We start from the raw sequence: 22,646 nt of genomic DNA on the forward strand, positions 1-22,646 counted from the left end.
GGGACTTGGCACACTTCACAGCAATGGCTATTTTTTGCTCATGTTGTGTTGAGTTCCTTGTCGAATTTTCTGGTGTCTTCCACAATATAGTTTAAACTACACTGCGTTTAGGGAGAGTGGGAAGAGAAGTATAGTAAAAACCCTATGTAAAATATGCAATAAACTGGCTACTATATAAATTGTGTTCTAAATTTTTCTCTCTGGACTCCCAAAATGTTCCTTGGATCTTGCCACCAGGTGCTGCTATGGGTAAAAATAACCTTAGAAGAACACTGTGATTTCTCAGTGTTGCAAAAGATTCTCACAGATCCCCTGAAAGACAATTTTTATCAGTTGCCTGATAAAATTCAGGGGCTGAATGATGCATTTAGAGGATTATCAGTCCCGTTTCCTGTTCTGCTAAAGCGTATTTCCACTAATCAACTATTTCTAGCCCATCATCAAGATACTGCCAATGGGTTTAAGTGAGGCTTTTTAGCAGGCTAAAAAAATTCTGCAACTGGTTTGAATGGGAAGATTTTAGAATTTGTGGGTCTAGTCTCAGCCCATCATTTTAAGAGAAACATCAGTGGTTCCTCAAATGCTTTGCTTTCGTAAATACGTGCAGAAATCTAGTTTATTCTAGTATTAATCTAGTAAAGGAAGGAGCTTATTAATATGGCAATACCTGTACTATGCAAAAACTTGTTTTATGAATTGCAGTAACAGATGAACATTGTAGTGTGAGAATTCATTGTTGCATGAATTATAATCAGGGTGGATAAAAATCAAAAAAATCAGATTTTTTTTATTTAAATCGGATTTTTTTTTTATTTTTATCGAATTTATTCTAATAAAAAACTTTGGGGGTAAAAATCTATAAGATAATTTTCTATTTAAGATACATAAATCATTTAGTTTATTCAGCATGAAATGGAGCTTAGTTATGTAGCATGAGGCTGTATATTCTGCAACACTGGGACTATCGGTGAGTCCACAGTGGGTCACAGGAGTAGCAGAGATGACAGTTGCTCTTTAAAAATTATGATTTAAATCGAGTTGATTTAAATTGTGATTTAAAACAACTCGATTTAAATCAAATCCACCCTGATTATAATCCTATTAAGAATTGTGAGAAGCTATGAACCGGTCCTACCAACCAGTAAGCAAGAAAAAAAAAATTCTTTAAAAATGTGTTTTTTTTCCCCCCTAGTGTCCGGAACAGGTGGTTGGGGGCATCTATGGTGTGCTGAACCGGAAACGTGGCCATGTTTTTGAGGAGTCTCAGGTAGCCGGGACCCCGATGTTTGTGGTCAAAGCCTATCTTCCAGTGAATGAGTCTTTTGGTAAGAGATCTTGATTAAACATATCACCCAGCTTGCTTCTGTGAGCCCAGCATCTCCCTGAAATCAGTGCAGCCAGTTCTTAAAGATAGTCCTTAGCTCATGACCATAAAACCACTCAAAAACTGCCATAAAGCACCGTGGAGCGATATATAAGGCTGAGGGCTATTGGTATAATTAGATGTCTATGGAGATTCTCAGTCATCCAGGTCATGGTTATCCCAAAGGTGCTTTTTCAAGAGGCAACTGGACTTTCTGGTTTTTTTCTTTGAAGATCGCTTCTCATCCTGCAGCCAAGAAGGCTCCATACCCATTTGCACCACTCAAGTGACCCTGAGGACAGATTAAACCCACAGGCGACCTTAACGACCCTCTAAAAGAATGCAAAATGTCCAGCTGTCTGCAAGGAGTATAAATCCTTCCCTTCCCCACCATCCAGTCAGATCTGAAGAAGCTTCTTGGATGAGAAGCAAAACGTCTTCAAAAAAACCAACTAGAAAGTCCATTTGCTTCTTGAAAAAGCACCTTTGGGACTATTGGTATAATTGAACCCAGAATTATGATCGCAAGTTGTGCCTGTTAAGCACATGACCTTGACTGATTTTACCTTTTTTTTTTGCAGTGGTCATTGAGTGAATTACTGTGGTCATTAAGTGAAGTCAGTTACGCACAATGGACATTTGTCAGAAACTAGATGTAAATGCCAGTTTCTGGCAAACCAACCCCCAACCCCCCCCTGGTAAATTGTCATGTGACTATCAGATCTTGCAAATAGTCATAAAGGGAGGCTGATTGCTAAGCGCCCAAAATGTGATCAGATGACCAGGCTGTGGGGGGGTGGGGGGTAGGGGGTGGGGTGGCCATTAAAACTCTGAATCCGAGTGGTGAGTAGCCCTGGAGAAAATCTGTTGTAACTCTGCACGGTTGCTAAGAGATCAGTTGAGGACTACCCGGGCAGTAGCCATATGGGGATCTGCTAATTATTACCTGTATTAGCATCTGTTTCCCAACAATCTAGATGCTCGTTCTATATTACATCTGACAAGAGCATTTACATGCAGGTGGGCTCTGTGTATACAGTTTAGTTGCATGTTTGAAAGAGCAGCTCAGTTCCTCCACCCCTCCAGTATCAAATAATAGGGAGGGCTGGCGCTGTACTGAAACCATGAATTGTCCAGATGCCAGACAGAGGTTCTCTCTTCAGAGGATGCAGAATAGTTCTGCATTTTGTGGAAAGGAAAAACAATATAATCTATGAAGAGATTGGCTCAATGGCTTTCTTCTCTCCTGCACAAATACTGTATCAGCGATTACACACGTAGTTCTTGACTTACAGCCATTCGTTTAGTGACCGTTACTTTTTGCACTTCAATGACCACTGCAGGATCCTTGGGGTCACGTGATCAAAATTCGGGCACTTGGCATACATTTATAAAGGTAGAAGTGTCCTGGGGTCACGGAATCTCCTTTTGTGACCTTTTGACTAGCAAAGTCAATGGGGAAGCCAGATTCACTTAACAACCGGGTTACTAACATTAACTACTGCAGTGATTCACTTGTAGCAAGAAAGGTTGCAAAAAGGGGGCAAAACTCAGCCCTGTCTCACTTAGCAACAGAATTTTTGGGCTGAGTAGTGGTCTTAAGTCGAGGATTTCTTGTAAAGCACCCCTAAGGTGCTTCCTTAGCAGGTGCTTCCTGCTGTGTGGGACGGTGGTACAAAGCCTTCTTCTCTCCCCCTCTTCGACAGGTTTCACTGCTGACCTGAGATCCAACACTGGGGGCCAGGCTTTCCCGCAGTGCGTCTTCGATCACTGGCAGATCTTACCCGGAGATCCTTACGATGCCAATTCACGCCCTTTCCAAGTTGTGGCCGAAACGCGTAAACGCAAAGGCTTGAAGGAAGGCATCCCACCCCTAGACAACTTCCTGGACAAATTGTAACAGCTTCCTCACGCGGGGCGAGGAGAGTCTTACGACCACACCTGACTTAACTCCACAACGGAATCGGGATTGCTTCACCACAAGCGAAAAGGAAGACACGAGAAACCGGAACAACCCCGAAATGAAGACACAAAACCAGCCTCTAGCAATTATGTCATGTTCACATAATGAGAAATAAAAGTGTGTTGTTGAATAGAACGATCTAGTTGGGTTTTTATTTTCCTCCGGAAACGAGACCGGTTCCGCTCGATGGGTTTTTTTTTTTAACGGCAAAGGATTTCTGAGACAGGGCGTTTATTACATATCAAGTTCAGTTTATGCAGATTCAGTGGCTTTTATGCCGACCCGGTACGTAGAGTCTCTTGCTTTGCACACGAGATGCTGCTTCTAAAGGCTGGAGAGAAGTTTGCAGAAACGATCCAGCGTGGCATTTAAAAAAAAAAAAAAAAACACCCCAAAAATCCATGTACTTAATTGCATTGCTTAATAAAAAGAGTATGGCTTAAACTTTTTTTTTTTTTGACTGAGTCAGAAGCCTGAAATTCAGCTCTGAAACAAAGAGGAATTTTTCAAGAGACGTCCCCTGAGTTTTAGTGAATCTCTCCGGGACCTTTAGAATTACACAGCACAGCAAGAGGAAAACTACGAGGAGGAAAAAAGTCCTGAAAAGAAAATCTCAAAAGTAAAAACAGCATTATTTTTCTTAAACCAAAGCTCCTAGAAGGATCAGATTACTTTTAATCGATACAAAAAACCAGCAGGCACGTGGAGATCGATGAAATGCAAGCGAAAAATTGATTTGGGTGGCCGTAACGACACAAAACAAGTGTTGTTTGGGGTAGAACATCCGAAGGGAAATCATTACCAGGTATGCATGGCCCAGATAACTCTATAAATATTAAGACTTGGTTAGGAGAGCAAAAGATGGACCTGGCAATGCCTTTGGCAGTTTAGGAACACCGTTGGATAAGAGAGAAACTTTTGCAAGGAAGTTAAAAGGGAGAGCAGGAAAGAGCCGCGCACGCATAATAGCGGGGAGGCTTTCATTGTCGCAACTTCCGAGACCTTTAAGCAAACAGTTGGGAGAAAAATAGGAAGCCTAGAGCTTTTCTAATCTCATCGACTCTGGCTAAAATGCTCCGGGGCCAACTATTAAAAAGATACGGGAGGTTTTATTTGGTTTGCAGGACCCCTAAAGCATGAATAGCCAAAGTGACTTCACTCCTACCTGCCCAGGTGACTTCTAGAATATCAACTAAAGCCGCCATTTTCTTTCTCAGGGTTTTTCGTTATTGATCTAGGACAGGGGTGTCCAAACTTTGGCCCGTTTTTAAAACCTGTGGACTTTTCCAAGTCCCAGAAAATGGGAGTTGAAAGTCCACAGGTTTTAAAAACGGCCAAGGTTTTGAGTGGCTAAGACACTGAGCTTGTCGATCAGAAAAGTCGGCAGTTCGAATCCCTAGTACAGGTCTCCTCTGTGAGCAGGGGGTTGGACTAGATGACTTCCAAGGCCCCTTCCAACTCTTGTTACCGTTAACTCCAATCTACGTAGTGGCTGCTTCTACTTCGGAGAGACCCTTTTTAACACCGCGCCCGATAAAACAAAGCTTGAACTCGAGGGGTTCTTGGGTACCAAATCTGACAGTGGGAAAGCACTTTACACAGGGGCACCTATTGGGAGATTCCCAGTATTACAGATTCTGTACTGGGGGGCGGAGAGAATAAGAACGATGTGAGTGAAGTTATGAAATACTTGGAAATTATCCTCCAAGGACCATACACTTGAGCAAGGCTCTTCCTGGGATAGTTTCAGCAACTTTGAGCCAAAAAAAATAAATAAAAAGCACACCTACTCATGATGCTTAAAGCAGAGTTCCCCAACCTTGTTGGGTTGGTGGCTGGGGGGGACGGGGGGGGGGGGAGAATCATTTTGTGGGAGGGGCAAGGGCATGTGTGCCCGTGACGTTCGCGAGGCATGAGCGGGACCACAAGCATCTGCGGCGACGCTCCCACAAGCGTGGCTGTGCACACTCACCGGTGGGCACCCAGGCTGGCCACTCATGTGGCCCAGTGGCAATTAGCCTGTGGTTAGTTAGTGGGCAGTGTCCCACAGGTTGGGGACCCCTGGCTTAAAGCATTCATTTGCTTCTTTCGCTAAGGTCCCCCCCCCCCAAAACTGATGGAAGATGTTAGCGTGACAATCGTTTCTTGTTAATTTAGCTACACTCATAAAACGATTCTTAAGACAACTGCGGGTCAATCTTCCTAGTAGCAATGACCGGGAGTGATACGAACTGTGAGCACTTCCATTTCATGATCCTTGTGCAGATAAAAAAAGGACGCCGAGGACCCATCCGGAGGCCTGAAGCACCGGCTATTTTGCAAGATCTGAAGCAGCAATCTCTGCCTCGCCCCTTTCCTTCCTCTCAAAGAGAACTGACGACCCATCCTAAAAATTAACCGCTGAACATCGTATTCACATTTTTACAAACACAGATTAGATGCAGGAAACGGACTTTGCATAGCATTCTTTTCCCCCCAGTTCTCATAAGGTTGGGTTTTTTTGTTGTTTTTTGCACATGTAACTGAGCAGTTTCAGGAGAGCACAAACTCCTAAATAGAAACACCAATTCAGATTTACAAGAGGGTATGTGAGGAAGAGGAAAGGAAGAGGCAAACAATTTATACAACCGTTAAGTTTGCAAAGTTGCATCCTCTCTGTTAAGGATTTCTTCCAGGTCCCAGCAAAAGGTCAAGAATTCCTCAAAATTCAAACTCCTTCCTCTTGTCCTTAAGATCCGGGATAAGGCAGGTTCTTGTCACCCGAGTAATTAAATGCATTTTAAAACACTGCTTTTGTTTTTGTTTTTTCTTACATTATTGCTAGATCTAAGCCAAAGTTATAATTAGCACATGGGATTCATCCTTCGAATCCACAAGAGTAGAAACTGTGTCAGTTTCACCACCATAAAGTTGAAAGGCTGGCTTGTTGGAAAATATGTCTCCCAAAACTGAGGGAGGGAGGGAGAGACAGAGAGACAGAGAGAGATCCAGGATGAAAAGAAAAAAAAAATCGTTCCAGTTAGTTTTCTTCCACTGTTAACCTGCAGGTAAACACTTGTGGAATCCAAAGCTTTTTGTTTGTTTGTCTTCTCCCAATAAATATTTCAAAAATAAAAGTTCCAAGCTGCAAAGAAGGCAGTCCCGCTTTTCATCAGCTTTTTTTTTTTTTTAGTCCAGGGAGATGATATCCGGAATGTTGCTCCCGCTGCTGCTGGTGAGCACGGCCGTCTCGTTCCGGCCCGAAGAGCTAACGCGAGTGCTGCTGCTGCTGCTGCTGCTGTCGAGGGGGCTGGCTGAGGTGAGGAGGAGGTTGCCAGAGGTGGTGTTTGCTGGCAAGGTCGAGGCGAGACTATCCAAAAACATAGGAGCACAGTACTGCTTGAAACAAACAATGATGGAAGGTAAGGAAGAGAGACTAGATGCAAGCGGGGAGAACAGCATGAGCCACAGAGGGCCAATTGCACCAAGCTTCTGCTAAGGGAGAGTGTTTTTTAACTATACGATGTGTGGACTTCGACTCCCAGAATTTTGGGAGTCTGGAAGTCCACACATCTTATAGTTGCCAAAGTTAACAAACACTGCTCTGGACTGTCTATGGCAGGGGGGTCAAACTCAAGGCCCGCGGGGCCGTCCTGGAAACAGCGAAGGACCGGCTCACGGTGCCTCGGACAGCGAAAACGGAGCACGCGGCCCTCCCGAGCGCCGTTTTCGCTGGCAGAGGGTTGCAGGAGGCCGTCGCAGCTGAAAACGGGAGCCCGGTTTTGCTGGCGGAGCACTCGGGCCACCAAAGGCGCCCCCAACATGAATGACATCGAGCTGGCCACGCCCACCCTGCCACGCCCATGCCAGCTTCCCGAGGTCAAACACAATCCTGACTCAGCCCTCAATGAAATCGAGTTTAACACCCCTGGGGCTATGGAGATTCTCAATCATCCAAGACGTGGTTATTATCCCAAGGATACTTTTCCAAAAGGTTTTCTTGGTGTTTTTTTTTCTTTGAAAACTTTTCACTTCTCAGCCAAGAACTGAAGAAGCTTCTTGGAGGAGAAGTGAAATGTTTTCCGGGGGACGGGGGATGGGATGACCCAAGAAACTCCAACTGCCTTTTGGGAAAGCACCTATGGGACTCTGGTTCTGGATTGACAAAAGGTATCCTCATTGAGTCCAAGAGAAGCAGTCCTAAAACTCCACATCTACACTGTTATCATGCTAACAGGCTTCTGTGTCTATAAACCTAAAGAGTCTCATTATCAGGGTGGATAAAAATCAATGATTTTTTTTAAAAAATCAAAAAAATTAATTTTTTTATTTAAATCGGATTTTTTTTTTATTTTTATTGAATTTATTTTAATAAAAAACTTTTGGAGTAAAAATCTATCGTAAGATAGTTTTCTATTTAAGATACATAAATAATTTACTTTATTCAGCATGAAATGGAGCTTAGTTATGTAGCAGGAGGCTGTATATTCTGCAACACTGGGACTATCGGTGAGTCAACAGCGGGTCAAAGGAGTAGCAGAGATGACAGTTGCTCTTTAAAAATTATGATTTAAATCAAGTTGATTTAAATCAAGTCTTTTTACTAGTGATTTAAATCATGATTTAAATGACTCGATTTAAATCAAATCCACCCTGCTCATTATGGACACTTTCCCCCTAATTTAGATAAAGCATTCCTGATTCCAGATAGCAAATGAAAACAAGAACTTGATGCAAACACAGGAAAACCCCGAGATGGCCAGAGAACAGACCTAGAAGTGCATAAAAACAGCCCAAAGCCTATCTAAGCCTAAAGACCGAGGAAAAGAGCCAGGGCTTAGAGCAGTGTTTCTCAACCTTGGTAGCTTGAAGATGGGTGGACTTCAACTCCCAGAATCCCACAGCCAGCAGCGCTGGCTGGGGGATTCTGGGAGTTGAAGTCCACCCATCTTCAAGCTTCCAAGGTTGAGAAACACTGGTTTAGAGCTTGGTTGAGATTAGACAGGCTTGGCTGGGGTGGAGTGGATGTTCAAATCTTCAGGGGGCTGCTGTTGCAGAGGGCCAGAAAAGGCACTCTGGACTCTGATAAGACAGCACTGCTTAATAGATGCCAACAATGTCACAACTTATAGGGTGACAAAAACGAACTGCCCTTCATAGGTGACGTTTAGCGCCTTGAATTGCATCCAGAGGTCTCCCGAGAGCCACCGCAGCTTGCCTAGAAGAAATACCACAGGGATGGGACAAGACACGTCCCATCACTGCTGCATTCTGGACCAGCTGCAGCTTCTGAGAGGTCTTCAAGAAGAGTCCCCTCTAAAAGCACATTGCGGTAGTCCAGATGACTTGAAAAATATTCTTACAAGAATGAAACAAAATTGGCATGGACGTCAATTATTGGCATCGCTTAGAAGTCAAGCGATTTTGGAGAAGACCAGGGTGGATAAAAATCAATGATTTTTTAAAAAAATAATAATAAAAAAAATTGGATTTTTTATTATTCAAACCAGATTTTTTTATTTAAATCGGATTTTTTAAAATATATATATATATATATATTATAAAATATAAAATATATTTTAATAAAATGTTTTTGGAATACAAATCTACCTACAGATAGTTTTCTATTTAAGATACATTAATATTTTAGTTTATTCAGCATGAAATGGAGCTTAGTTACGTAGCATGAGGCTGTGTATATTCTACAATATTTACATTTTTGGTAAACTCATTCAATGGGTTTACGGGACCGCCTACTACCACAAAGAGCCTCCCACCGGCCGGTACGTTCTCATAGAGAGGGGCTCCTCCTGGTGCCGTCAGCCAAACAATTTCGACTGGCGGCCCCCAGGGGGAGGGCCTTCTCTGTGGGGGCACCCACTATCTGGAACAAGTTCCCCCCGGAGATACGGAGGATCCCGGATCTGCGCACTTTCCGCCGTGCTCTTAAGACCCTCCTATTCCAGCAAGCCGGCCTGGCCTAATTTTCTCCCCTTTTTAAAAATTCTTTTAAATCGAAATTTTAATCTGTTTTAAATTATTGGGATTTTTAATTGTCTCGGGCTAAATTATTTAATCTGGTTTTAATTATGTTTCTAACTTTTGTATCTATGTATTTTGTTCTGTGCCTGTTCACCGCCCTGAGTCCTTCGGGAGTAGGGCGGTATATAAATTTAATAAAAAAACAAAGATAAAACAAAAACAATGAATCTAAGCTCTGCAAGCTAAATAGAAAACCTTCATTTTGTTTGCAAATAATATTAAAAATTCCAACTACCAAAAAGAGTAAGTCATTTAAAGAGCGCCTGTCATTTCAGATCCATCATGGCAGTGCCTGTTAGCGGGCATCCACTCACTTGCTGCCCGCCACGTCCCTCACCTTGTTGTCTCACTGCCACATCACCAGCCGTCCCATTCAAGTTAACGGGACGGTCGGTGAGTCAACAGCGGGTCAGAGGAGGAGCCGCTGCGGGACAGAGATGACAGTTGCTCTTTAAAAATTATGATTTAAATCAAGTTGATTTCAATCAAATCCACCCTGGAGAAGACACTGGATTTTAGGGAATTTATGGAAAGAGCTGAAATTTCCAATTAGGAGGAGGAACTCATCAAACATCCAGACAACCGAAGCAGTTTGTTCAAGAACACCAGAACGAAGTCTTAGTCAGAGCAATAGAAAATGCCCAATTGCAGTTATTGTCCCAAAACGGCTAGGATACAAACTGTCAGGTTTGAAGCTCCAATAATTATGTCCATGCCATTTTCATTTGCTTTCCTATTTACAAGAAAGTGTTCGGTCATATATTTCTTTTTGAAAAAAGTCTGCTGTGGGATCAAGAATGGCGGATGCCATTCATTTCTGTTGGTTTTAATTTTGTTTACGACAAATTGGAAGTCTTTGGGGGGTGTGGGGGGAAACAATTAAGAGGGACCCAATGCTTTGGGCCACATCTATGTACACTGAGAGCTTATGAACCGGAGACAAATACCTTGTGTGTCTAATCACACTTGGCCAATAAAGAATTCTAATTCTAATCTGTGCAGCAGAGGATCATTCACCCTGTGGCAATGGACATTCTCTCCTAGTGGCTTTCTGTACATCAGAGATGTTCAACCTTGGCCATTTTCAGACCTGTGGACTTCAACTCCCAGAATTCTCCAGCCAGCTTGAAGTCCACAAGTCTTAAAAGTGGCCACGGTTGGACACCTCTGGTGTAGATACGAGAGAAGAGGAAAGAGACCATCAGCAAGGGCCACTGGCATCCTTAACGCTTGATTTCTCCTCTTCTCTTCCATCAATATTAACCGGGACCGGCCATGACAGAAGAACCATCACAGTACCTCCCACGCTTAACCCAGAAGGATACCATGACTGATGCTATCAAAAGCTGAAAACTGGGAATCTACTCAATGGCCAGATTTTATTTATTCTGTATTGTTTTGTTTTTGTTCTCAGATGGGGATGCTGCCCAGAGATGCTGATGGAGATGGGCAGATAAAGGAATCAAATAAATTAAAACAGCTGCCCCAACCTCTACTCCTGTCTCCTTTCTCTGAGATATTCTACGTTTTAAATTAACACATCCGGATTATAACGAAATCGCGGGAGCTGTGTTGTTTAATTGCACAACTACAACAGTAGTTTTTAACTCTTCTCAGAGGCCTTCCGTTTTTTCAGTTTCAAAATTATTCCCGCTTCATTCAGGTTTCTGTGAACGTTAAAAAGCTGATCGGAAGCAGTTAAGAGCCTTACCTGTGGATCGACTGGGATTAAAGAGAGAAAATCCAAGCCTAGGGAGAAAAAGACATAAATACATTGTATGAAAGGATACATTAGATCAGGGGTCTCCAACCTTGGCAACTTTAAGCCTGGAGGACTTCAATTCCCAGAATTCCCCAGCCAACTTTGCTGGCTGGGGAATTCTGGGAATTGAAGTCCTCCAGGCTTAAAGTTGCCAAGGTTGGAGACGCCTGCATTAGATTACATGCTGTGATCATGGACCACAGTAGATGAAATACAGGTGGTCCTCGACTTACAACAGTTCGTTTAGTGACCGTTCAAAATTACAATGGCACTGAAGAATGTGACTTCTGGGCGTTTTTCACAGTTATAACCTTGTAGTATCAACATTCCGACGCTGAAAAACTGCTTCATATTTCTGACAAACCAAGTCAATAGGGAAGCCAGATTTACTTAACAACTGGATTACTAACTTAACAATTAGGGCAAGAAAGGTCGTAAAATGGGGCAAAACTCACTTAACAAACGTCTCACCGAACAACAATAATTGTGGGCTCAATTGTGGTCGTAAATTGAGGACTACCTGTACTGGGCTAGAAAAGTAAATTCAAAACCTCACTGAATCATGACACCCATTGAGCGACCTGGGACTGGCTAAACGAGAGGTCGTCCTCGATTTACAACCACGATTGATCCCAAAATTTCCACCGCTAAGCAAGATAGCTGTTAAGTGAGCTTTGCCCCATTTTACAACCTTTCTTGCCATAGTGGTTACGTGAATTGCTGCAGTTGTTAGTCACATAGTTGAGTGAATCTGTCTTCCCCATTGAGAGAAACAGAATTATTCCTGTAAAGAATATAGCCTTAGTGACTCCATGTTTACACTTCTCGTGACCTAAGCTAACTCTAAGATACTGTATTTTTCGGAGTATAAGACGCACCTACCTTTTTTGGTGAGGAAAAGAAGAAAAAGAAATCTGCCTCTGCCTCTGAACAATTTTGCCTCCTTGCAGCAAACAGCAAACAGCCTGCTTTACTTTCATTTTCGTTTTCAGCATAGCTTGATTAGCCCAAGGGAAAAAAAAAATCTGCTCCAGCAATTTACCTCTTTGAAGCAAGCAGCAGAGCCCTGCGCAAAACAGCTGAGAGTCGGCAGGCCCATCCAATCAACTTGTGCTAATTAGGCTGTGCTGAAGCTGAAAGAAGCTGTTTCTTGTTGCTGTTTGCTTGCAAGGAGGTAACTGCTGGGAGGCAGAGGCCAAAGTGTGGGGGACAGTGGGTGGGTGTATACATTTGGTGTATAAAACGCACCTAAATTTTCACCCCCTTTTAGGGAGGAAAAAGGTGCGTCTTAATACTCCAAAAAATACGGTAACCAGCTGTGTAAAACATTAAGATAGGGACTTATGTATGACGCCTTTTCTGACGAAAATAAAGCCATAAAACTTGGGTTAGTACATTCCAAGTCAGGTCAGGCTGACTGAGGTGACTTTGATAGAAGGAAGGAAGGAAGCTGTCATGTTCCAATTAATTGTATTGTTACAGGGACATGTATAGAATTCTATAGGTACAGAAATAAAATAAAATAAATAAATAAATAAATGTGTTGAGGGGATTTCCATAGGGGATTTCTGACTCGAGAAAATGTTGCAGAATAGCCAAAAACCTATGTAACATCCGATAAACAATGATAAGTTGGGTGTGTGTGTGTGTGTGTGTGTGTGTGTCATATAATTGTTTTGCTGATCGTTCAAAAATGTATTTAAACGATGTATTCAGACGTGTAAGATGTTCTCTCTCTTTCTTGGGAGAACCCTTTTGCAAAAGCTTATGATATTTTTCTCTATAATAAATCTGCTTTTTACTTGTTCATGGTCTCCTCATTTTTCTCCAAGAGGTTTGTTTTTTTTAAACTCTCACACCCACGGACATTGTCAGAAGATTCCAAAAGGGGATCATGTGACCCAGTGGTGGGTTTCAAAATTTTTTACTACTTGTTCTGTGGGCATGGCTTGGTGGGTGTGGCAGGGGAAGGATACTGCAAAATCCCCATTCCCTCCCGATCAGCTGGGACTTGGGAGGCAGAGAATAGATGGGAGGCGGGGCCAGTCAGAATTTTTACTACCAGTTCTCCGAACTACTCAAAATTTCCGCTACCGGTTCTCCCGAACTGGTCAGAACCTGCTGAAACCCACCTCTGATGTGACCCCGGGGACACTGCAACCGTCATAAATACAAACCAGTATTTATCCCATGTTCATGGGGATGCTGCAAAGGTCGTAACTGTGAAAAACGGCTATGTCACATTCTTCAGTGCCATTGTAACTTTGAACGATCCCTAAACAAACGGTCATAAGTCAAGGACTTCCTGTAGGTTTAATAATAAATGGCCAATACATCTCCGCAAAGAGCTTGGGAATTGAAGAAGTCTCTTATTTAGCATTTAGCATGCTAAAGGGAGCCAAAGCAGGCTAGGGGAAAATTCTCCATTAGACTCAAATACCAAATCAGCGTTTGTATTCTGGACTGTGGAAATCAGTAAGGAAATTAGTTGGACAGAATCTCATCAAGCCTGGCAGAAAATCTCTGCTTGATATACGTTCAACAAAGGGGGAGAAGAAAGACGTTTTGGTCGACATCTTACTTTTATAGGGTCTCGTGCTTGAGCTGGGGGTGAGGGTGGGGGTGGACTAGAACAGTGGTCACCAACTGGTGTTCCATGGACCACTGGTGGTCCTCAAGAAAATTTTGGTGGTCCGCAGAAAAATTATTTGCATTTTTTATATTGCACTGAATCAGGGGATGGAAACCCCTGATTCAGTGCAATATCAACTCAAACTACAGGCTCTGGGGGCAGATACGTGCAATGGACATTTATGTTGCTGCAGAGAGTCTCCACCTTCGGGGTCTTTTTGTGTGGGTCAGAGGGGGACAGAAATTCTGACTTGGGGTCTGCTTCAGCCTACCGGTGTGGGGCTTTGGGTGAAAGCTGGAGGGAAGCGTCGCTGGTGAGGAAGAGCCAGAGGGCCTTGTTCCAGTGGAACTGCATCATGGCCTGGAACTGGCTGACCATCTCAGTCCGCTGAGCCTCCAGGTGCCAGTACCTGGCCTTGCACTCCCTCAGGTCTTCCCTCTGCTTGGAAAGCCTATGCTCCTAGTCCTCAATGAGGTGCTTCTGCTGAGCCTCCTTCTCGGCCAGATCCAATTTGAACTGAGTGTTTTGCTAACTCTTTCTCGTGGTGACTGCTTAGCTCCGGCAACTGCTTGAACAGCTCCTTAGGGCGGAAAGGGAGGAGTGGCTGGGAGGGGAGGGGAGAGTAGAGGCGGCAAGGTGGCTCTCGACATGAGTGACATCAAGTTGGCCACGCCCACCCAGTCAAGGTCCAAGGTCCCTTCCAACTGTTAGTCATTCCAGCCACAATCTCAATTAGTTTGAAAAAAAACAACAACAACTAAAAATGCACTTACCAGGCAAGTCAGACGAAATGCTCGATATTGGTGGATGGTGGAAGGGCACAGAGTAGTCTGCTAATGATGGGGCGATGGCCGTAGAATCCACCGTGCTGACTCCTGGCACTCGTACGGCTGCCGGCTGATACACAAGAACGCTGGTTGGAGAAAAAAGCAGACGAAACGTTAAAATAAACCAGGAGTTACCAGAGAGAGATCTAATGAACCATGCAACACTGACCTATTGTCCGTAAATTCACTAGAATCCTTGGCTTACAAGAGTTTATTTAGTGACCTTTCAAAGACACAATGGCACTGATAAAAATGACTTATGACCATTTTTTTACACTTACCATATTTTTCGGAGTATAAGACACACCTTTTTCCCAAAAAAGAGGATGAAAAATCTGGGTGCGTCTTATATTCCGAATGTAGCCCCACCCAGCTTCTCAAACGGAGGTTTCAGAGGCTGAAAAAAGCATCAGAAACGAAGCTTCAGAAAAGAACCCCCCAAACAGAGCTTCAGAGGCTTTTTTTCTGAAGCTGTTTCGGAGGCTTTCAGAGGCAGGAAAAAGTTTAGTTTCAAAGGCAGCAAAAAAAAGCAAAAAAAAAAAAAAAAAAAAAAAAAAAAAGCAAGGCACAGAGCTCACAACCAAGGAACCTGTTGCTAAAATTCACCTCTGGGAACAGCTGATTGGGGGTATTCGTGAGGCTGATCCACCCGCCAATCAGCTTTTTTCTTATTTTCCTCCCCAAAAACTAAGGTGTGTCTTATACTCTGAAAAATACGGTAATAACCTTTGCAGCATCCCCAGGGTCACATGATCAAAATTGGCAATTGACTCATATTGATCCCCTTTGACGACCTTCTGACAAGCAAAGTCAATGGGGAAGCCAGATTCACATAACCACCGTGTTAGTAACTTAACAACGGCAGTGATTCACTTAACAACTGTGGCAAGTAAGGTAATGAACTGAAGCAAAACTCACTTAAGAAATCTCTCGCTTAGCAACAGAACTTTTGGCCTCAATTGTGGTTGTAAGTTGAGGACTATGTCAGGTTCCGATGTAAACTTGAGGGAAAAAACCTCCCCAAAACACTGTTCTGAATATTTTTTTATCTCCCTCACAAACACCGGCACAAACAGACATCCATCAACAGGAAATTCAAAGTCAGCACTAAACGTCCAGTAACTGTTCCACCGTTTTAAACTGTTCCCTAGCCCCACCCAGCCACCCAGGCGCTCGCCCCACCCTCTATTCTTCCCTAAGTCGAGTCAGTAGACACTGAGCAGGGAGGCCAGCAGAGTTCCATCGTCAGCCACACTCCGTGATGACCCGGGGCATGACACAAAGGCAACACAGCCAGAGAACCAATACGAGTCCCTTTATTATCACCAACTGTTGTGCCCCCCAATGCCCCTTTCAACTCTCCGGCCTGGAGAGAGCTCTTCCACCAACCTGTAATAGTCTTTGGCTGACAATACTTCAGTCCCAAACGTTGTAAGCTGTTCTGCCCCAGCTACGGATCCCAAAGAACACAGCACACACAAACTCTGAACGAAACTTAGTTTACTCAAATAATGCAGTTTTAGCAAATGCCGGCTGTTAATAAGCGCTCTTAACAGCCTGCCAGAATTCCACAGATAAGATAGTCAGAGTCTTATTGGAGTTGGCAGAAAGCCCAGAAGCAAGGTTGCAGAGACATCCCAACGCGATGATTAGCGAACTAAAGTTGTTTCCTGCAGTTTGTTGCAAGCAGCGTTCTTTCTTAAATAGGCTAAGGGAGTGGCCAATTAGCCCCCAGCTTTACTCTCGAGGAGACCTCCTCCTGAGGAACCACTCCTGCCTTTTGGCAGCTCTGCGTGCCCGTGCATCCTCTTCACTTAAAGGAACCTCTGGAGGTTCTGAAGGCCCTGACTGAATCCCTGCCTCTGGCACCACATCTTCTTCAGCCTCCTCGCTGTCCGACTCGAGCACCAGCTGCACAGTCTGCTGGCGCAGCACCACACCAGCCTCCTCGTCGTCGGGATCAGCAACAATTCGCGCAGGCCGCTGGCGGGCCACAACATAAGCAGAAAACTTAAAAACTATAAATCCAACAATGCAAGATAAGGTAATGAATCCAGCAGGGCAGCAAGATAAGGAGTTCCAGAAGTGAAGTAGCATGGCAGTACATCAAACCAGTTTGGAGGATGCCAGGAACTCAGATAAACACAAGATGAACTCAGCGTTTGTTCCCGACAACCACTCCTCCCATTTGCCTCTCCTTTTAAACTCCATCAGCAGGTGTGCCTTGTAAAGGGAATTGGGGCCCTTTCCTCCCTCGTAAACCACGCAACCTACATTGCTCTCTTCTCCGTTCCTCCCTGCGCTGCTTAGGATGGGAAGGAGGTGGGCCCTGGTCTTCATCTGAACTCCCTCTTCCTTGTTCTACCTCTCCCCTGCTCTGCCCAGCCTGACTTGCCCTTCCCCAGTTTCTTCCATAGCCAACGGAGCCACTCTCTCGCTCTCTGTCAGCTGTTCATCTTCCCCTTCAGATTCAGATTCCAACAGGGGCATGACACACTCAGTGTGCATGCACGCAAGCATCCATTTTGGTTTCAGCCCCGGGCCGATAGGCACACCAGGACTGACGGACCTGTACAATATCACACCAAAGCACTTATGTAGGTCACTGGAAGAGGTATAGATTTGTCACGTTTGAATTTATATCTGTTAAACAGGAGAGTCCCCAGTCATGATTTTATTAATCACTCTTATATACTGCCATAATTAAAATAATTAACAATTATGGTATTAATGCCATAATTAACTCAATATATTTTAAAAATGCAACGCTATAATTAAAAAATGATGCCTTTACTAAATGACTAATAAATAATGACTAGCACTGATAATGTTACTTTGCGTAATGAAACATCTGCAAGGAAACAACCAAGCTCAGAGAGCACCAAGGATTTCTCATTTCAATCCTGAGCTACAAATATTCCCCTTTATGAGTAATAAAAACCATGAAACCAACCCTGTTTCCTGGAAAACCAATGCCACAGGATCTTCTAACATCTCAGAGCCAGGAGGATTTCTTAAGAACGGCTAATTTTCAAGTAAAACCACTGCTGAGCTATGGAAAGAAATGCAGGTGTGGGGTAAAGCAGAGCACAAGGGCACCCTTGTGAAAGGCAGAAGGGCTCGCAATAAGTCAGGCAATGTAAGAAGAGCTCTGAGGATGGAAAGCTAACAGCGTCCTGTTTGTACAAGTTCAGCTAGGTCACCCTTTAGAACAGGGGTGTCAAACTCCGGCCCGCGGGGTGGTTAGATCCGGCCCATGCCACCGCCCTGGAAACAGCCAAAGGCCTGTTGTGACCCAGGCCCAAGTAGTATTAGACGCAAACAGTTCCAAAACAAACAGACTTTATTAGAACAGCTGAGAATTAACTCATTCTCAGCGTAGTCCAAACTAAATTAAAACAAACTCTTCGTAACACAAATTCTTCAGTCTTATCACCAACCTTGGTATAATTAGGCAAACTGCCAAAGGCTTCTCTTAGCAAAAGTTCAAAAGCAGAAGACGCCGACCAGAGATAATTGCAGCAAGACTATCAAGGTTGTTTTCCGACAAAGAGCCCAAGAGACATTGCTGGTCTTTTAAGCCTTATGGGAGGGGCCAATCATCTCTTGGCCCTACTCCCGAGTCGTCCTCTTTGCTTTAGCTGATCTTGCCTTCTGGCAGCTCTTCTCATACGTGCACTAGGAACAGGCTCCTCCTGTTCCTCTGCCTCTCTGCTGTCAGCCTCTAGAGGCTCCGAAGTCCATGCATCACTCCTCGATGGCCCTGGCCCCATCTCTGCCTGACACAGAGCCCTCATCTGGGCCTTCCCCAGCCTCCAGGACTGGCCCATGTTCTTCCTCAGCCTCATCGCTGTCCGACTCCGCTGCCAGCTCCGCAGGCTGCTGGCGAACCACAACAAGACCATCCTGCAGTGCCTCGGCCTGGCCCAGGCCGACTGAGTGATGATCTATAACCTGGTGGCGGCCGTTTCTACTGGCAGAGTGCTGTAGGAGGCCGTCGCAGCTGAAAACGGAGCTCGGAAGAAACACCCGCACCCCTCCTGAGCTCCGTTTTCACTGGCAGAGTACTAGCAAAACAAACTACTAGCAAAACTGGCATTTGATCACAAGGCAAGGAGGCATCGAGGAATGTTTTTCCTTTTGCATTTGAGCATCCAAGAAGGAACAGGAAAAGGCGCTGGACGGCATGTGCCAACGTCCAGGGGTCCTCCGTGTGGCCTGAGAGGGATGGTCCTCTGGAGGACAAGGGTTTGTCTCTCTCCCTGGTCTTGCCTTTCTCCACTGGAGACAATGGATCCCCCCAGCCGCGCCCAGGCCATCACAGGTGCCCCCGACACAAGGGACGTCGAGCTGGCCGTGCCCACCCCAGCCACGTCCACCCACCCCCCCAAGGTCAAACAAAACCCTGATGCAGCCCTCAATGAAATTGAGTTTGACACCCCTTCTTTAGAAGGTGTGAGAGCAATTGCTAATCTTCAGTTACTGGGCCAGACCTATACACATTCCCACACACACATACACACACACATAAACTAAATAAAGTGTCTCAGAATATAGCAGGCATTAAGACCCCGCTATAAAACTTAAGAAGCTGTGGGGTCTTTGGTGCTCTCTGAACTTGTTTGTTTTCTTGCAGACATTTCATTACCCAAGTAATGGGTAAAAAAAGGCCTGGTGGCTCAGCAGACTAAAAGCATTGTGATTAACACCAGCTGTCTGCAATTATTGCAGGTTCGAATCTCGCCAGGCTCAAGGTTGACTCAGCCTTCCATCCTTTCTAAGGTAGGTAAATTGAGGACCCAGTTTGTGGGGGCAATAAGCTGACTTTGTATAAATATACAAAAGTATGAAGGCTATTGCTTAACGCATTGTAAGCCGCCCTGAGTCATATAAATCAAATTAAAAAAAAAAAAAGAATAGAATAGAATATGCAATGGAATGAGAATAGAATATGGAGTGGAGTAGAGTAGAGTAGAGTAGAGTAGAATAGAATAGAATATGCAAAGGAAATAAGAATAGAATATGGATTAGAATAAAATAGAAAAGAATATGCAATGAAATAAGAATAGAATAGAATAGAATAGAATAGAATAGAATAGAATAGAATAGAATAGAATAGAATAGAATAGAATAGAATAGAATAGAAAACATGGAGTGGAATGAATAGGCTCAAGGTTGACTCAGCCTTCCATCCTTTCTAAGGTAGGTAAATTGAGGACCCAGTTTGTGGGGGCAATAAGCTGACTTTGTATAAATATACAAAAGTATGAAGGCTATTGCTTAATGCATTGTAAGCCGCCCTGAGTCTCCGGAGAAGGGCGGCATATAAATCAAAAAAAAAATTTTTTTTTTAAAGGTAGGTGGCATCATCAGGGATGATAAGGATTCACAGATGATGTTACTCTAGTCGGGTAATGAAACATCTGCAAGGAAACAACAAGGCTCAGAATGCACCAAGGAGTTTGCAGTTCAACCCCGAGCTACAAACACAGGTAGTTCTCGATTTACAAACGTTTGTTTAGTGACCATCTGAAGTTACGGCACAGAAAAAAAGTGACGTATGATCGTTTTTCACACTTATGACTGTTGCAGCATCTCCATGGTCACATTATCAAAATTAAGACACTTGGCAACTGACTCATATTTATGACGGTCGCAGTTTCCTGGGGACACACGATCACCTTTTGCGCCTTTCTGACAGGCAACGTTAATGGGGGAGCCACATTCACTTAACAACAGAGTGGCTAACTTAACCACTGCACCGATTCACTTAACAACTGTGCCAAGAAAAGTCGTAAAGTGGGGCAAAACTCACTGAACAAATGTCTCACTTAGCAACAGAAATGTTGGGCTCATTTGTGGTCTTAAGTCAAGGACCACCTGTATTTTCTTCTACTGGTAGATTAGGAAGCTTCATCCAACCTTACGGGACCGCCTGCTGCCACCAATAGCCTCCCACCAGCCAGTACGCTCTCATAGAGAGGGGCTCCTCCGGGTGCCATCGGCCAAACAATGTCGACTGGCGGCCCCCAGGGGGAGAGCCTTCTCTGTGGGGGCACCTACGATCTGGAACGAGCTCCCCCCGGAGATACGGAGGATCCCGGATCTGCGCACCTTCCGTCGCGCTCTCAAGACCTTTTTATTCCACCAGGCGGGCCTGGCCTAATCTTTTCCCCCTTTTTCTCTTTTAATACGTAAATTTTAATCTGTTTTTTAAATGATTGGGGTTTTTTAAATCTGTCTGGGCCAAATTTGTTTAATTCAGTTTTATTCTGTTTTTTAAATTTTGTATTTATGTATTTTATTGTTTGGCTGTTCACCACCCTGAGTCCTTCGGGAGTAGGGCGGTATATTTATTTATTTATTTTATTTATTTATTTTTCATATTTGTATACCGCCCTACTCCCGAAGGACTCAGGGCGGTGAACAGCCATAAATAAAATACAAAGACATACAAAAGTTAAAAACTATTAAAAAACAGATTAAATAATTTAGGCTCAAAGATTAAAACATCCAAATTTATCTAAAAGAGATTTAAAACCCAATTTAAAACCCAATTTAAAAGGGAGAGTTAGGCCAGACCAGCCTGTTGGAATAAAAACGTTTTTAGGGCGCGGCGGAAGATGCGTAAGTCTTGGATCCTCCGTATCTCCGGGGCGAGCTCGTTCCAGATGGCAGGTGCCCCCACAGAGAAGGCTCTCCCCCTGGGGGCCGCCAGTCGACATTGTTTGGCCGACGGCACCCTGAGGAGCCCCTCTCTATGGGAGCGAACTGGTCGGTGAGAGGCTACTGGTGGCAGGAGGCGGTCTCGTAAGTACTCTGGTCCTGAGCCATGGAGCGCTCTAAAGGTAGTAACCAAAACCTTGAAGCGCACCCGGAAGACCACTGGGAGCCAGTGTAGCTCGCGCAGGAGGGGGTTCACATGAGAGCGCCACATCGCTCCCGTCACCACCCGCGCGGCCGCATTCTGGACCAGTTGGAGCCTCCGGGTGCTCCTCAAGAGGAGCCCCATGTAGAGAGCATTACAATAATCCAGGCGTGAGGTGACAAGGGCGTGAGTGGCCGTGCGTAACGAGTCCCGATCCAGAAAGGGACGCAACTGGCGAATCAGGCGAACCTGATAAAAAGTATATAAATCAAATAAAGACTAAAGACTAAAGACAAACTGATCTACCAAGTTGTGATGAGGGCCCCTTAGACCCTCTTCTGGCTAAACTTGGTTTCTAAACTAAAAATTTAGAAAATGAAAAATATATATATATAATTTGATTCAACTATCCATCTATGATCCAACCCAAAGCATCCAACGCTGAGGGCGGCCCCTACAAAGAGGAAAATGAACCAACCCTTTTGTGGGACTTGCTTGTGTGTCGGACATGTATATGCATTTCCGTTTGGGCGGGGCATCCTCCTCTTCGTCAGAAGAACTTTCGACGGTGAGATCGATGACGTCCACTTTTTTCTTGTTGACCTCGCCAGCAGGGGTTGAGCCCTGCTTACTGATCATGGCAGAACCTGGAGAGTGCAGGACTAAAGGGGGGGGCAGGGGGGGGAGAGACAGCAGTTGTAATTCAACTGGGTTGACTCAGCCTTCCGTCCTTCCGAGTTCGCTCAAATGAGGATCCACCAGCACTAGCAGAACAAGCCACTGACTAGTATATAATCAGAGAGCAAACCCCATTCCCTTCTAATACTGATAATGTTACTTAGCTGGGCAATGAAATGTCTGCAAGAATAAAAACCAAGCTCGAAGAGCATCAAGGACCCCACAGTACTGGCAAAGGTTTCTTCTTGAGGTGCAAAAATTGTGATTGTTTTTACTTGGTCAAACTTTTGCTCGCCAAAATTAATCACACCCAGTTTCATCATGGGACACCGTTTATATTAAAGCCTTACAATTCTGTAGACATCCAGAAAATAAGTTTTCATCATCATAGTGTTATTTCAATCTTTGCTGTAGTGCAAAGTTTATTTTGTATAGATGTATTTTCCCTGTTCCTTGGTTTTTGTTTTTGCTTTTGCTTTCTTTAATTAATAAAAAAGATAGTGAAAGGAGAGTCCTTGGGAGTGTTTGTGCA

The 22,646-nt window shown here is 44.2% G+C and overlaps 2 protein-coding genes and 1 long non-coding RNA gene across 10 annotated transcripts in view; 2 read left to right on the top strand and 1 right to left on the bottom strand.

The window, feature by feature from the left end:
• LOC117655976 (elongation factor 2-like) overlaps window positions 1-3,461 on the top strand; it is a 41,506-nt gene extending 38,045 nt beyond the window's left edge. Inside the window, exons 14-15 of the mRNA XM_060690761.2 lie at window positions 1,193-1,325; window positions 3,070-3,461. Of these exons, the coding sequence (XP_060546744.1) occupies window positions 1,193-1,325; window positions 3,070-3,263 (327 nt within the window). The 3' untranslated portion in view covers window positions 3,264-3,461. The remainder of the gene's footprint in view (window positions 1-1,192; window positions 1,326-3,069) is intronic.
• The window catches only part of PIAS2 (protein inhibitor of activated STAT 2), a 58,202-nt gene continuing 38,962 nt past the window's right edge, over window positions 3,407-22,646 (bottom strand). For 4 of the 8 annotated variants that reach the window (XM_087885514.1, XM_060690762.2, XM_060690764.2 and 1 more), the window contains exons 11-14: window positions 21,915-22,098; window positions 14,515-14,654; window positions 11,059-11,096; window positions 3,407-6,704 (exon numbers count right to left, since the gene is read on the bottom strand). In XM_087885514.1, the coding sequence (XP_087741640.1) occupies window positions 6,495-6,704; window positions 11,059-11,096; window positions 14,515-14,654; window positions 21,915-22,098 (572 nt within the window). In that variant the 3' untranslated portion in view covers window positions 3,407-6,494. The remainder of the gene's footprint in view (window positions 6,705-11,058; window positions 11,097-14,514; window positions 14,655-21,914; window positions 22,099-22,646) is intronic. The other 4 variants (XM_087885516.1, XM_060690763.2, XM_087885515.1 and 1 more) reach the window with 2 other exon arrangements.
• On the top strand, window positions 6,622-10,959 carry LOC148115027 (uncharacterized). The gene is made up of 2 exons (XR_015732041.1): window positions 6,622-6,727; window positions 10,762-10,959. It is a non-coding gene; the product is annotated as an uncharacterized LOC148115027 (long non-coding RNA).

This window comes from Pantherophis guttatus, chromosome 2, assembly GCF_059756535.1.
Source record: "Pantherophis guttatus breed Tessera chromosome 2, ASM5975653v1, whole genome shotgun sequence".
Classification (NCBI taxonomy): domain Eukaryota; kingdom Metazoa; phylum Chordata; class Lepidosauria; order Squamata; family Colubridae; genus Pantherophis; species Pantherophis guttatus.